At 36.3% G+C, this 12,894-nt stretch overlaps 1 protein-coding gene across 1 annotated transcript in view; it reads left to right on the forward strand.

Moving 5' to 3' along the window:
- Positions 1-12,894, forward strand: part of ATP11A (ATPase phospholipid transporting 11A) — a 60,951-nt gene that overhangs the window by 31,967 nt on the left and 16,090 nt on the right. Inside the window, exons 15-24 of the mRNA XM_070943232.1 lie at positions 38-109; positions 405-478; positions 1,134-1,237; positions 1,920-2,101; positions 2,669-2,920; positions 4,771-4,945; positions 5,694-5,796; positions 6,024-6,169; positions 10,948-11,007; positions 12,419-12,546. Coding sequence (XP_070799333.1) covers positions 38-109; positions 405-478; positions 1,134-1,237; positions 1,920-2,101; positions 2,669-2,920; positions 4,771-4,945; positions 5,694-5,796; positions 6,024-6,169; positions 10,948-11,007; positions 12,419-12,546 — 1,296 coding nt within the window. The remainder of the gene's footprint in view (positions 1-37; positions 110-404; positions 479-1,133; positions 1,238-1,919; positions 2,102-2,668; positions 2,921-4,770; positions 4,946-5,693; positions 5,797-6,023; positions 6,170-10,947; positions 11,008-12,418; positions 12,547-12,894) is intronic.

A 12,894-nucleotide genomic window follows, 5' to 3' on the forward strand; every position in this document is an offset into this window, starting at 1 on the left:
ATTTTAATCCCTATTATGTCTATAATTGAATTTTCAGACTTGGTTATACATATTTACGATTGAAAGACAATTTTATGGAAATTTTAAATCGAGAAAATGACATTGAAAGGTAAGTTGTTTTTAATATGAAACAAGAGTAATCGATGGAATACTTCATGTATATTAAAAAACTTAATGTTATTATAAAAATAACTTGGCAAAAATATTCTGCTTAGTTGATTCTTTAAGCTATTTTGGAAAGACTTTGAACTCTGTAAGTGAATTTTGAGTCAAAGTGTTTCAATGGGATATTGTTTTCCCATCACAAGAAATATAAGAGCACGGCATCCGTATTCTTCTAAAATTAAAGAGTGTATACAGGCAAATATGACTGATTGCAAAATGTTGTTTTTTTCCCCCTTCAGATTTGAACTATTAGAAGTTCTTAGTTTTGATTCAGTAAGAAGACGGATGAGTGTGATTGTAAAATCAGCAAAAGGTAGTAAAAAGAAGGACTTTTTATTCTTTCCAGCCCAATAGGATGCTATTAAACAAGCTATAAAAATATTGGAACTCTGCTTATATGTCGGAAAGATAATTCTCAGATAGGAACAGGACCAAATTTGTTGGGGGAAGGATGTCAAGAGAAAAGTACTTAGGAAAGCTCTACTGTAGATAGATCACATGACTCTGAAGAAACAAGGAGAGGGCTTAGAGTGCAGCATTCTGAGCCAATGCATGTGCCTAACTTTTATCTTCCTTATTTTAATATGCTATAACTATGTTAAAGAAGGTCTATTAATATTTTCAGAAATCTGTTTAGACCAGGGGAAGAAATATACTGTCAAACCCAAATACCAGACCAGAAAATCAACTCCATGGGAAAACGGGAATTATCTTTATTGAGATTGGTTAGAATAATAAAATCTTACTTATGAGATTCTGCTCTCCCCTCTGCCCCCTTTTATACTCTCATGAATTGTGGGGTATCTGCCTGAGTTGTTTCTGAATACTATCTTCTTCCTCAGGATTTAAAAAACGTTGTCTAGGTAATCTTGCGTATTTTCATTAAGGTCACTTCACTTACTCTTCCCAGATATGTTACTGTATATTTAACAAACTTTTCTCATTTTGTTTTGCTTATATTTTTTCAGGGGAAATCTTTCTGTTTTGCAAAGGAGCAGATTCTTCTATATTTCCTAGAGTTACAGAAGGAAAAATAGAACAGATTAGGTCAAGAGTTGAGCGAAATGCTGTGGTAAGATCCAAATTTTATTAAATATAACTTATATTGTGTATCTATCAAACAGAAAGAAATGTAATTTTCCCCAGAGCTACCAGTACTCTGGAACACATTGATGTCCACAGCAAATCAAGATTCCATCAAAATCATATGGTAATATCATGATGCAAATCCCATCTCTCTATAGTTGCATTTTCCCCCATCCTTCCGTCTAAGAGAAGTATATATGTAAGTTGTGATATTCAGTTCATGGTGACATGAAGCAAATTTTTGTCATGTATCATATTGGACTTTTCCTGTTCCCGGTGTCTACCTGTGTATAGAACCAAAGATTTTACTGATCTAACCCAAAGATCTCACACAAGAGTGATGTAATTATACATCATTTGAATATTCTTTCTTGAGATGTGAATGTATCATATGATTGTCACCATTTTAAATCTTATTTTACTTTATGGGATCCTGAGGCATTGTTTTGGAAGATACAAGCCATACAAGCCCTCAAAGGCTCTATCTTCCTGATGCTACCCTTTTAAATGGTATGTTTGTGGTTTAGCATTACTGTATATGTAAGCAAAACCACAATAGCTTGTTCAACAAATCATGCCTTAGACTTCTGTGTAGACTAGAGCTCATTAGTAAAGCATGCAACCTTTCCAACAAATATTTTTTGTGCTTCTAAAACAATTGTTTTTAGGAGGGTTTGCGAACATTATGCGTTGCATATAAAAAATTCACACACGAAGAATATGAGATTGTGGAAAAACAGCTTCAAGAGGCAAAATTAGCCCTTCAGGATCGGGAAAAAAAACTGGCAGAGGCATATGAACAGATAGAACATGGACTTATCTTGCTTGGGGCTACAGCAGTTGAAGACCGGTTGGTGTTCTTCTTTCCATACATGTCAGACATATTGTTCTTGATCTTAAATTCAGTTGTGGTAGTTAATTTCTTTTCCTGGTCCAAATACCTATGTGACAAAAAGATTCTGACCCTTATAGTTAGATTGGTTAAGCATAGTTTCTCAGTTTGGACAGCACAGGACATTCTAGTTAACTAAAGGTTCCTAATTTATTGAGACAAGGTCAAAGGGATTATTTGGAAAATGAAAGCTTTTTCATTTTTAACATAATGAGCTAAATTACAGTAATCTGCATTGATTAAATGAAGCTTTAGAATCTCACCCAGCTTAGAAAAATGATCGCTTTAGTGGCAAATGTTAAAAACAGTTGGAAAACACACTGTCCTTCTTTGGAGATGAAAAATTTAATTCCTGTATCAAGTTCAAATAACTGAACGATTTGTTAATATCACGATAGAAAATATATTGTTAAAAGGAATTTAAACCGAGGGTTTCCCTTATATAGACATGTAACAAAATGTAATGTAATAGATTCACTATATTTTTAATTCCAAATTTTATTAGTTATTGTTGTTGCTTCCTAGATTACAGGAAAAAGCTGCTGATACAATTGATGCTCTGCAGAAGGCTGGCATTAAAGTATGGGTTCTGACAGGAGACAAAATGGAGACTGCTGCAGCAGCCTGCTATGCTTGCAAGCTATTCAGAAGAAATACTCAAATACTTGAGTTGACTACAAAGAAAATAGAGGAGCAGAATTTGCATGATGTATTATTTGAATTGAGCAAAACTGTCCTAAAGCACAGTGGCAGTTTAACAAGGGACATCTACTCAGGGTAAGTTGAAAATATTGATGGTGCAGTGGTTAGAGTGCAGTATTGCAGTCGAACTCTGCCCATATCCTGGAGTTCAATCCTGATGGGGTTAAAGGTTGACTCAGCCTTCCATTTTTCTGAGGTCAGTAAAATGAGAACCCAGATTGTTGGGGGCAATATGCTGACATTGTAAACCATCCAGAGCAGTGGTGAAATCCAAATTTTCTTACTACCAGTTTTGTGGGCATGGCTTGGTGGATGTGGAGAGGCTTGGTGGGCGTGGCAGGGAAGGATACTGTAAAATCTCCATTTCCTCCCAATCAGTTGGGATTTGGGAGGCAGAGAATAGATGGGGGTGGGGCCAGTCAGAAATTTTACTACCGGTTCTCCGAACTACTCAAAATGTCTGCTACCGGTTCTCCAGAACTGGTCAGAACTTACTGAAAACCACTTCTGGGCCCTACTCATGCTCACTCATGCACTAGTCAGCCACCAGTTGGACTGTTGTAATGCACTCTACACTGGGCTGCCCTTGAAGAGAATCCAGAAACTTCAGTTCGTGCAAAATGCAACAGTGTGGGTAATTATACGAGTTCCTTGTAAAATATATTACACTTCTGCTCCATGAACTGATTTTGAACTTTAAAGCTCTATATGGCATGGGACCGGATTATTTGAGGGACTGCCTCTCCCCAGTTACATCTCTCTGTCCCACCAAATTTAGTAGAGAGAGCATGCTGTGAGTTCTGTCATTTGGGGAGCTACATTTGGTGGACCCTAGGCAAGGGGACTTCTCAGTTGTGGTGTTCCCATTGTAGACTATCCTCCCCTCTGAGATTAGCTTGGCTTCATTTTTCTTTGCTTTCTGAAGGTCCCTCAAGACCTGTTTGTGCCATCAGGCCTGGGGACCCCAGAGAATGGTGAACTAGTGAAGTAGCTCTGTTATTATAAACATCCATTCACCAATTTTTTTTTATAATTTTGAACATTTTAATAATAATATAATTATTATTTGTGATTTTTTAAAACATATTGTATACCACTAAGAATCACTTGTCTTATTGAATGGGCGGTATATAAATAAAATAAAATAAAATAATAAAAATATGGTGGCATGCCTATATGACACCCGTGCTTTGGGTGCTGCACTGGTTACCAGCAGGCTTCCATTCAGAGTTCTGGTTACCACCTATAAAACTTTAGATGCCATAGGGCTCATCTACCTGAGACACCTCTGTCATCTGAAGTTTCTGCCCATCCTGCATGATCAGACAGAATTGGTGGGCTTAATTGGATCTAGAAGTGTGTCTCCTCCAATGCAGCATCTGTCCTCTAGAGCAGTGCCCCCCCCACTTTTGGGCACCAGGGATCGGTTCTGTGGAAAGAGGTTTTTCCATAGACCGGAGAGGGCATAGTTTCGCATGCTGCCTGCATCCCATGGATAGGCCTTCATTTGTTTGCATGGCCCAGTTTCTGGCATGCCACAGCCCGGTGGCAGTCCATGGACAGGGATTGGGGACCCTTGCTCTAGAACAACAATGGAAAATAGAAGTTGCACATCTGCTATCCCATGGAAATTGATGCTGTCTGATAGTGTTGGAGGGCATCCTTAAAATGTAAAAATAGCCCATTTTTATATCTATTGATATATATGATATCTGAAGCAGACCAAGAGATGAATGGAATGACAGTCTAGTGGGAAAAAAGTACTCTTTTTTTACAATCTTTAAAGGGAAAACAAACCTACTTTGGATTTATTTCAAAAGGAAACAAGACCTGGAACTCTATATTTCAGGATATCTTTTGACATGGTGCTCTTGCTTAGTTAAATTGCAAATCAACATTAATTTCTATACTTTTGTCACTCAAAGGCTTTCAGCTGAAATGCAAGATTATGGTTTAATTATTGATGGAGCAGCATTATCATTAATAATGAAACCACGGGAAGATGGCAGCTCTGGTAACTACCGAGAAATCTTCCTTGAAATTTGTAGAAACTGCAGTGCAGTTTTATGCTGTCGCATGGCTCCTTTGCAAAAAGCACAGGTTTGTATTTCCGTCTTTCTCGTTATGTCAATATTGAAATGGTCATATAATACATTGTGGTAATTATAAAATTTTGAACACTCTCCTTCCAGTAACTGATAATGGATGAAAAAAACGAAAAACAAAGAGAAAAGAAACCAAAGAAAAATTTCTACAGGAAAGCAATTAGTTAATAGTTCATACAAGATGCATCCTGCTGTGACACTCATTTATGTACAGTTCAAGATTCAACATACCCCAAAAACAAATTAATTTTAACAAAGGAAAAATGTAATTTTTTTACTAAATTATTTTAGTAAATAATTCAGAAAAGTTGGCTAATTAGGATTCTGTCTAAATTAATATCAGGAATAAAACTGGAAAAAAGTAAAAAATGTGCAAGAGAGAAAACAGCTAAATATATCTGAGAAAAACATCTGTTACATTTGGACATCGTTTAATATATTCTACCTTCCTCCAATGCTATGAGAAATGGGTAAATTTGGCTCTGTTGTATTTGCTTGAACGAGAAAGCTATCTGGAAATATTCACATGGATAATCTCTGCAGATAACTACTTATTATTTACTCCCTATGATAAATGAAGGGGCGTACTAAGTTTCTTGAGAAAGTAAGATTCCTCAGAATGTATTTTCTATCTACCTTTGTAACCAGTTTGCCAGAAAAAAATAATAATCCCTAGCAAGTAAACTACTGGACATAACTATAACATATAGAAATAGTAAAGTATTACACTTTTTCCCTTTTAGATTGTAAAATTAATTAAATGGTCAAAAGAGCACCCCATCACATTAGCAATTGGTGATGGAGCAAATGATGTCAGTATGATATTAGAAGCACATGTTGGCATAGGTAAGTAGACAGGGTCCATCTAAAGTAAGTAAGCATCTTAATTTCCTTTCACTAAAAATAAAGGTATTGAGTCATAAGTCAAATTGCATTGGGTCTGTCCTTCTTAACAGTCTCAAAATTGTAATCAAATGTAAACCCCAGGGAATTTCTGGTATAAATTTTACAACTTGATTTCACAGCCTCGCACCTATTTTACTTCATCAGCTCTCACTGTTCTTTCCCCTTAGGCATTATTGGAAAAGAAGGCCGTCAAGCTGCAAGAAACAGTGACTATGCAATACCCAAATTTAAACATTTGAAAAAAATGTTACTGATTCATGGGCATTTTTATTATGTCAGGATATCTGAACTGGTGCAATACTTCTTTTATAAGGTAAGATAGTGTTTTCTTTACCTTTTAGAAAAGTTTGAAGCGCTCAATAATAGTGTATCTTTTCAACTGTGTACAGTGGTGTCAGAAGTCAACAGAAGTCACTTCTGCTTGTGTACAATAGTACTGACCTACTTACGCTAGCAGTTGTACACATCCCCAAATTATTGGAAAGGTTTCCTAGCATTCTGATGCTCTCTGGAGTATCAGTAGCCTCTCTGTCCATATTAATGGAAGGGGGTCATTCCATGTCAAGTGGTTTGGGGCTCTCAGGTCGACCATCTCGGATTTTGATGAAATTTGGTGTGAACATGCACACATGTCCCCAATGAACATTGGTAAAGTGTTATGTTTGCCGATGCAATACTTGCAGAAATATAGTCATTTGTATGACCCCATACCGCAGCCTTCGACAGTATGACACTGAGATTTCAGCAACTTTGAGACATAATATCTCTGGCAATATTTTGTTGAGAGAAACAAAACTTGGCCATCTTGTGCAACTTGTTATACTCTATCAAACAAAATAATAAAAACATTCTCGTGCGTGATCTTCATCTAGATAATGGGAGCAAAATTGGCTAAAAATGACTGCGGCACAAAAAAAAAGGTAAAGTTTGGCTTCTTATATCTCTGGAAGGAAAGGTATGAGAAACATGAAACTTTGTGCGTAATAACTTAGCAACACAAGGTTGTCAAATATAAAATTTAATTCTCCTACTGCTTTCCAATAGTTCACAAATTGAATGTAAAGTTGACGGTTTTTGTAAAAATGCCAAAAATAGGGTATTTTCATCCCACTTTTATAAAAAAAAGACCTTCTGGAAACACTGTTAAATCATTCTCATTAGAAAGAGCATGTTTCAAACTCCCTAAAAAAGTAGAGTTGGTGTTTCATCACTGTTGTATAAAGCCCTTAAAATAGGGACAAAGTTGCTATGGCAGTGTCACATCCATTCTATTATTGTTTGGTCTTGTTTGTTTTATATAGACATCATTATTACTATTATATTGTGTTGGCCCATGGTGACATTGTCACTACCAGTTCAGGCAATTGACCCAGCAATCCCATCACCATAGGGAGCACACCTGATAGCCATGCAATACCAGCCATGGGTGGGTTTCTTGGTTCAGGATCCCAAGCCTGTAGTTTGGTTTCTTCTTCAAGGTTTCAAAGCCTTTTGTGGGTATCTGTCCAGTTCCCAAGTCAACAATTGGGCAGCTTATCCTAGGTTCCCAAGCCTAAAGTGTGTATCTTATATGGTTTCCAAGCCAAAGTCCAAACTGTTGTATGAACTGCCAAATTCCCACGATCACTTATATATTATTGAATTTATGCACCACATTCTTTAGCATCGCTTCTGGGAATTGATTCTGTCAACCTGAAGGCACTAGAAACACACAAATAAGATGTGGTTCTGGAATCCAACAAACATTTTGTCTTTCAGGCCAATAAAATGAATGAGCAGGGCCTCGCAGAATGGCCGACCTATTTCCCGGTTGTTATGTTGCCTGAATTTATGACAAAAAATGGTGGGTAGGCAATTTCCACGTCATGGAAATTTTGATCAAACAAAATGATGCATTGGTAACATTTATGCATCCATGAGGCCCTATAGAGCACAATAAGTTGTACAAGACAGCCAAGTTTTGTTTCTCTCAACAAAATATTGCCAGAGATATTATGTCTCAAAGTTGCTGAAATTTCAGATTCATACTGTTGAAGGCTGGGGTATGGGGTCATTCAAATGACTATATCTCCGCAAGTATTGCATCGGCAAACATAACACTTTACCAATGTTCATTGGGGACGTGTGTGCATATTCACACCAAATTTCATCAAAATCCGTGATGGTCAACCTGATGGTCATTTTCCTGAAATCAGACCACTTGACATGGAATGATCCAAGGATTTTCTACTCACATAGTGTGATTTTGGATCCAAGCCACGACAGCCCTTTTCTGCACTCATACCAAATAATTTAAGCTTATTTTTTTTACTACTGTTTATCTGATGTGGGCAAAGAGTTTTTGAAAATGCAAAACTGGTTTGTGCCCCATCCCCAAGGAGGTCTGTTAGCTTATTACCTTGCAGTCCTTTTGATTCTATATTTGGCAGCAGGTGGTGTCCCTCACTGTCTTCATCAATTTGCTGGCATAACAATTGTTGTGTGGGTAGCAAAACAAAAACCCTGTAGTCCTAAAACTACTTACTACTGGAACATTCATTAATATAATAAATAAAGAAGTAAGTTGTTTGATGGTTGCAATATTTATCAGGTTCCTATTTTAGTTGACTGAGCTAAATAGAAGACAAATGTTTTTATGTCAACACTGGTTGCCTGGATCATAATAACAGCAACTTTAATTGGCATTTTTATACATTTTCAACCATAAAATCATAGCTTTGTAAACGTGTACTTTAAAATGCCAGTTTCGGGTATTTTATATCATCTTATTCCACAAAGGCTTCAGGATACACGGTATATCTTGGACCAGATTATACTTTATTCCTACCTCGTCCTTGATATATGGATTCATACATGAATACATTGCTCAAATACAATGCCATTCAGCTATGGCCTCTGAAACGGCTTTATCCTAAAGACAGTAATTAATGGACAAAATAAGGTGACTCAAAGGCAAGCTATTACTTTCCCCAAGCTATTATTTTTAAGTTTGTTTGTGTATTCAATTATTTATCAAATTTATATGTCCTTCCATCTCACAGAAAATGACAAAGTTCCACTTTGAATTGAATATCAGTTTTAATATCCATTTGAACCAGCATGGCCGAAATAGCAATATGTATTTCCATGATTGATCTGTAAATAGCTCATCTGATCAATACGGTCTAGTGTAGCAATTGATTGACAGAAATATATTCGGTTCTATATTATCCTCCTTCTCCAGACAACAGGGACACACTCTAAGCATTATTAAATGCATACTATGTCCTTGTTTCTGTATCATTTATCTTCCTTCCTTTCCCCTACACACATACACAAACACACACAAACATATCCAATTGTTTCTTTTCCTAGCCTTTACCTTGGATAAAGGATTGATACTTTTGTCTTTCTTTTCAAGGGCAAATTGATAGCATCAAGCCCTTTGCAGCCAATTAGAACCTAACAAATCTTATTAAATAGATACTGTACTGCATATTGAAATGTAAAGGGGGCGATATCCTAGATTTGGCTAACTGGCTACATATACTTTAGCCAGTAAGCCATATACATATACTGAATTTGAGTTTTTGTTTCTCTTGCAAACAGACATTTGATGCAGTGGAGTAATCCTTACCCATTTTCTGGAGAAAGAAAGAATATTTTTAAATTTATTTGTCAAATTTAAGTACCTTCCATCTCACTCTCAGAATTACTCTGGGCAGTGTACAGTTAAAAGCATAAAAGCCTAAAACCTATATAAAAATACATTACATCAATAAATGTAGATAGATAAAAACAAGGATAAATAATTAGAAGTTAAGTTAGAAGTTAAGAGGCAGGACAAGCAGCATCAAGGCACCAACCAAACCCAGGCTTGTATGCTGCTCAGTGAGCCCCATGTGAGTTGGCAGGGCCAGATCTTCAAACTCCTTTGAAAGGCCAGGAGAGCGGGGGCTGCCTCAACTCTAGAGAGGGGATATTCAAGAGGGCCAGGCAGGAGCAGAGAGGGCCCTTTTCCTGGATCCTGCCAGTTGAAATTCTCTAACTGAGTCTGTAACATATCTTCCCTGCCCGACTGGGTAGGATGAGTCAGTTCCTCGGATAACCTGTCTCCATATTTAAATCCTAAATATGAAGATGTTCTAAGCCTGCAAAATTCTGCAAACCACCAGTCTCTTTCTTTAGTCCCCAGAAATTCATTGCAATATACAGACTTTGGAAACAAAAATTAATACTGTTATGTCAGTACTCAGCCCATTAGGTGAAATGTTGGAAGACTCAAGCTTCCTCTCCCATCACCCACTGGTTCTTCTCACACTTTCTTCCTGCCTTGGTGTAGTTTTTACATATTGTCATTGCCTATCTTCCAGGGGGATACTTTTACCTGGTGTCTACCCAATAACCCCAACATAAAAAATGTAAAGGTATCCCACAGCCAGTACAACTTATTGTTAAGTAGGAAAAGTTGAAAAAGTAAAAGAAGCTGACTAAAATGGAATGCAATCTATAGCACCATCTACTACCCTGTATGTGACTAGGGAATCATCCCTTTCTACTTTGAGAGCTAGATCAGTTTTGCAATGTACAGACAAAATTAACTCCATTTTTAAAATAGAAAAAGGAGCGCAGTGGTTCACATGGTTAGAACACTGGGCTGATGATCAGCAGGCTCGTGTTAGAGACCTGCCATGGGACAAGGTGAGCTCCCATCACTCACTCCAGCTCCTACAGACTCAGCAGTTCAAAAGGGGACAACCATGAGTAAATAGATGGATACCATTTTGGTGGGCAATCTAAGTGACATTCAGCTGACAGTCTGGAGCAAGAAGTGCATCTTTATATTTTCATTTGTCATGGCTTGTTTCTTACAGATATTTGTTCTGTCCAGTGTATGCGAATTCTGAGAATACAATATACTCTGCTTCTACTGGTTTGCAATTGCAATAAACTGAATTGAACACCTATATATTACTGAAAAATGTGTTTAAAAGGATATTAATGTAATGTCTTATTAAAAACTAAGATTTATAGTTGTTCAAACTTTAACATTTACTGTATTGCTACCACTTTGTGATCATTTGTGCAATATCTATTGCTCTTGTCTTCCAGAATGTCTGCTTCATTTTTCCTCAGTTTTTATACCAATTCTTCTGTGGATTTTCACAACAGGTATCTGAGAACATCTTTCATTTTACGAACCAATATAAATTTTGCTTTTATAGTTTTTCATTTATTTCAGTCAATTTTTCTTCTTCAGTATAGGGTTGAATGAAAACTATTAGCTTTTTTTCAGTTGGGGCTTTTTGGATAATTCAGCTTGCATTAATTCTGGATAGCAGTGGATGGACATCAATGGAAACACTGAAATTACCGTATTTTTCGGAGTATAAGACGCAGCTTAGTTTTTATTTTGCTGGTTTTTTAATCCCCACCTTGGGGATAAAAAAAGCTTCTAAGGCACAGCTGAGAGGAAGCAGTAATGAGAAAAGCAGGCAAAGCACGGGGAGATTGCTTCACTCCCTAGCGCCTTGTTAAAGCACAGCGGAGAGTCGAGGGAGCAGGCAAAGCTGGGAAGACTGCTTCACTCGCTAGTGCCTCGTTAAGGCTGAAAAAAAGCTTCGCAAAAGCTACATTTGGAGTATAAGACGCACCCAAATTTTCAGCCTCTTTTAGGGGGTGGGAAAGGTGCATTTTATACTCCGAAAAATACGGTATATTTAACATGAGCTTGGAAATATTCCACATTTGCATAGACATAGCATAGCAGACAATCTACTTTTTAATTTTTTTCTGCTGAAAAAACCAGAAAGGAACATGTAGACATTTGAATCTCCTAAATTGGTGACTATTTCTTGAATTTAATGCGTGAACACATCTTCTAATCTACTCTTACCTATGTTTTTAATTTTTTGATTCCTTGTAATGTATTGTATGTAGTATAATCTTTACAACAAAGTATGCAAATTTGCAAGGAAGATCACAGATTCTTAAGCTTGTGTACAACTGAAAGATAAAAAATCTTCAGCATTTCTTATTTCTGTATGGTACAGTAGGCTTGTCAGCAATGCTGCAAGACCACTCATGCTTATTTTTGTCCCCAGTTGTCACAAACCATTGTTTTTGTTACTCTTCTATTTATGTGAGATATGAAGCAATAATTATGATTTTGCAAGTTTTTATTATCAGGTAGTGATTACTGCACAATACACAAAACCAACTTTATGCCTGAAATAGCGAAAGCTAATCATTTTACAGTCATATTTGTTTTAATGGTTAAGAAATATATTCTTTTGTGATTTTTATTGTAATAGGAATGCTAATCATTAATTGGATTTTGCTGTTTTTACACTTATTTATTTATTTTTAATCTAATCAGGGGAAGCATATGAATCAGAGTTGGCTGAATTGAAGAGTATGGTTACAATGATTAATACTGATTATAAACATTCATTAGCTAGGATAGTAGTAATATAAAAATCTGCTAATTGGTGATTTCCCATTTCATTTATTTCCCCTTATAATACCTTTTGACAATATTTTACTAAAAAAATAATCTGTGTTTTTTTTTTTTTGTCTACAGCCTTTATATGATACTGCGTATCTTACTCTGTATAATATCAGCTTTACTTCACTTCCTATTTTGTTATATAGTCTAATGGAACAACATGTGAGTTCAGAGACACTCAAGAGAAACCCTATACTATACAGGTATATGTTCATTGTTTGAACAGGCAGATGAGACCAGTTAATTCATATTGTATTTCTGAAGGATTGGCAAGCCTTGAGTGTTGGAGCAAGGGATGTTTATGTTAGTGAAATTTATTATGCGCATATTGCAAATATTCCCAGCAGGAAAACAACACAGGGACTTTGTTTAGGATTTATTAATCAGCACACATAGCTAAAAATTACAGCCCGCGTATCCAGTAATAATTATTGTTTATAATTGAAAAACAATTGAGTTCAAATTTGCTTAAACACAAAACATAGTTGTAGTCTAAGCATTGTCACAGTTTCTCAGCTAAAATCTGTGATATAGGATTTATCAATGGAATC

This window comes from Pituophis catenifer, unplaced genomic scaffold, assembly GCF_029215685.1.
Source record: "Pituophis catenifer annectens isolate HBS135680 unplaced genomic scaffold, rPitCat1.0.hap2 SCAF_4, whole genome shotgun sequence".
In the NCBI taxonomy this organism is placed as follows: domain Eukaryota; kingdom Metazoa; phylum Chordata; class Lepidosauria; order Squamata; family Colubridae; genus Pituophis; species Pituophis catenifer.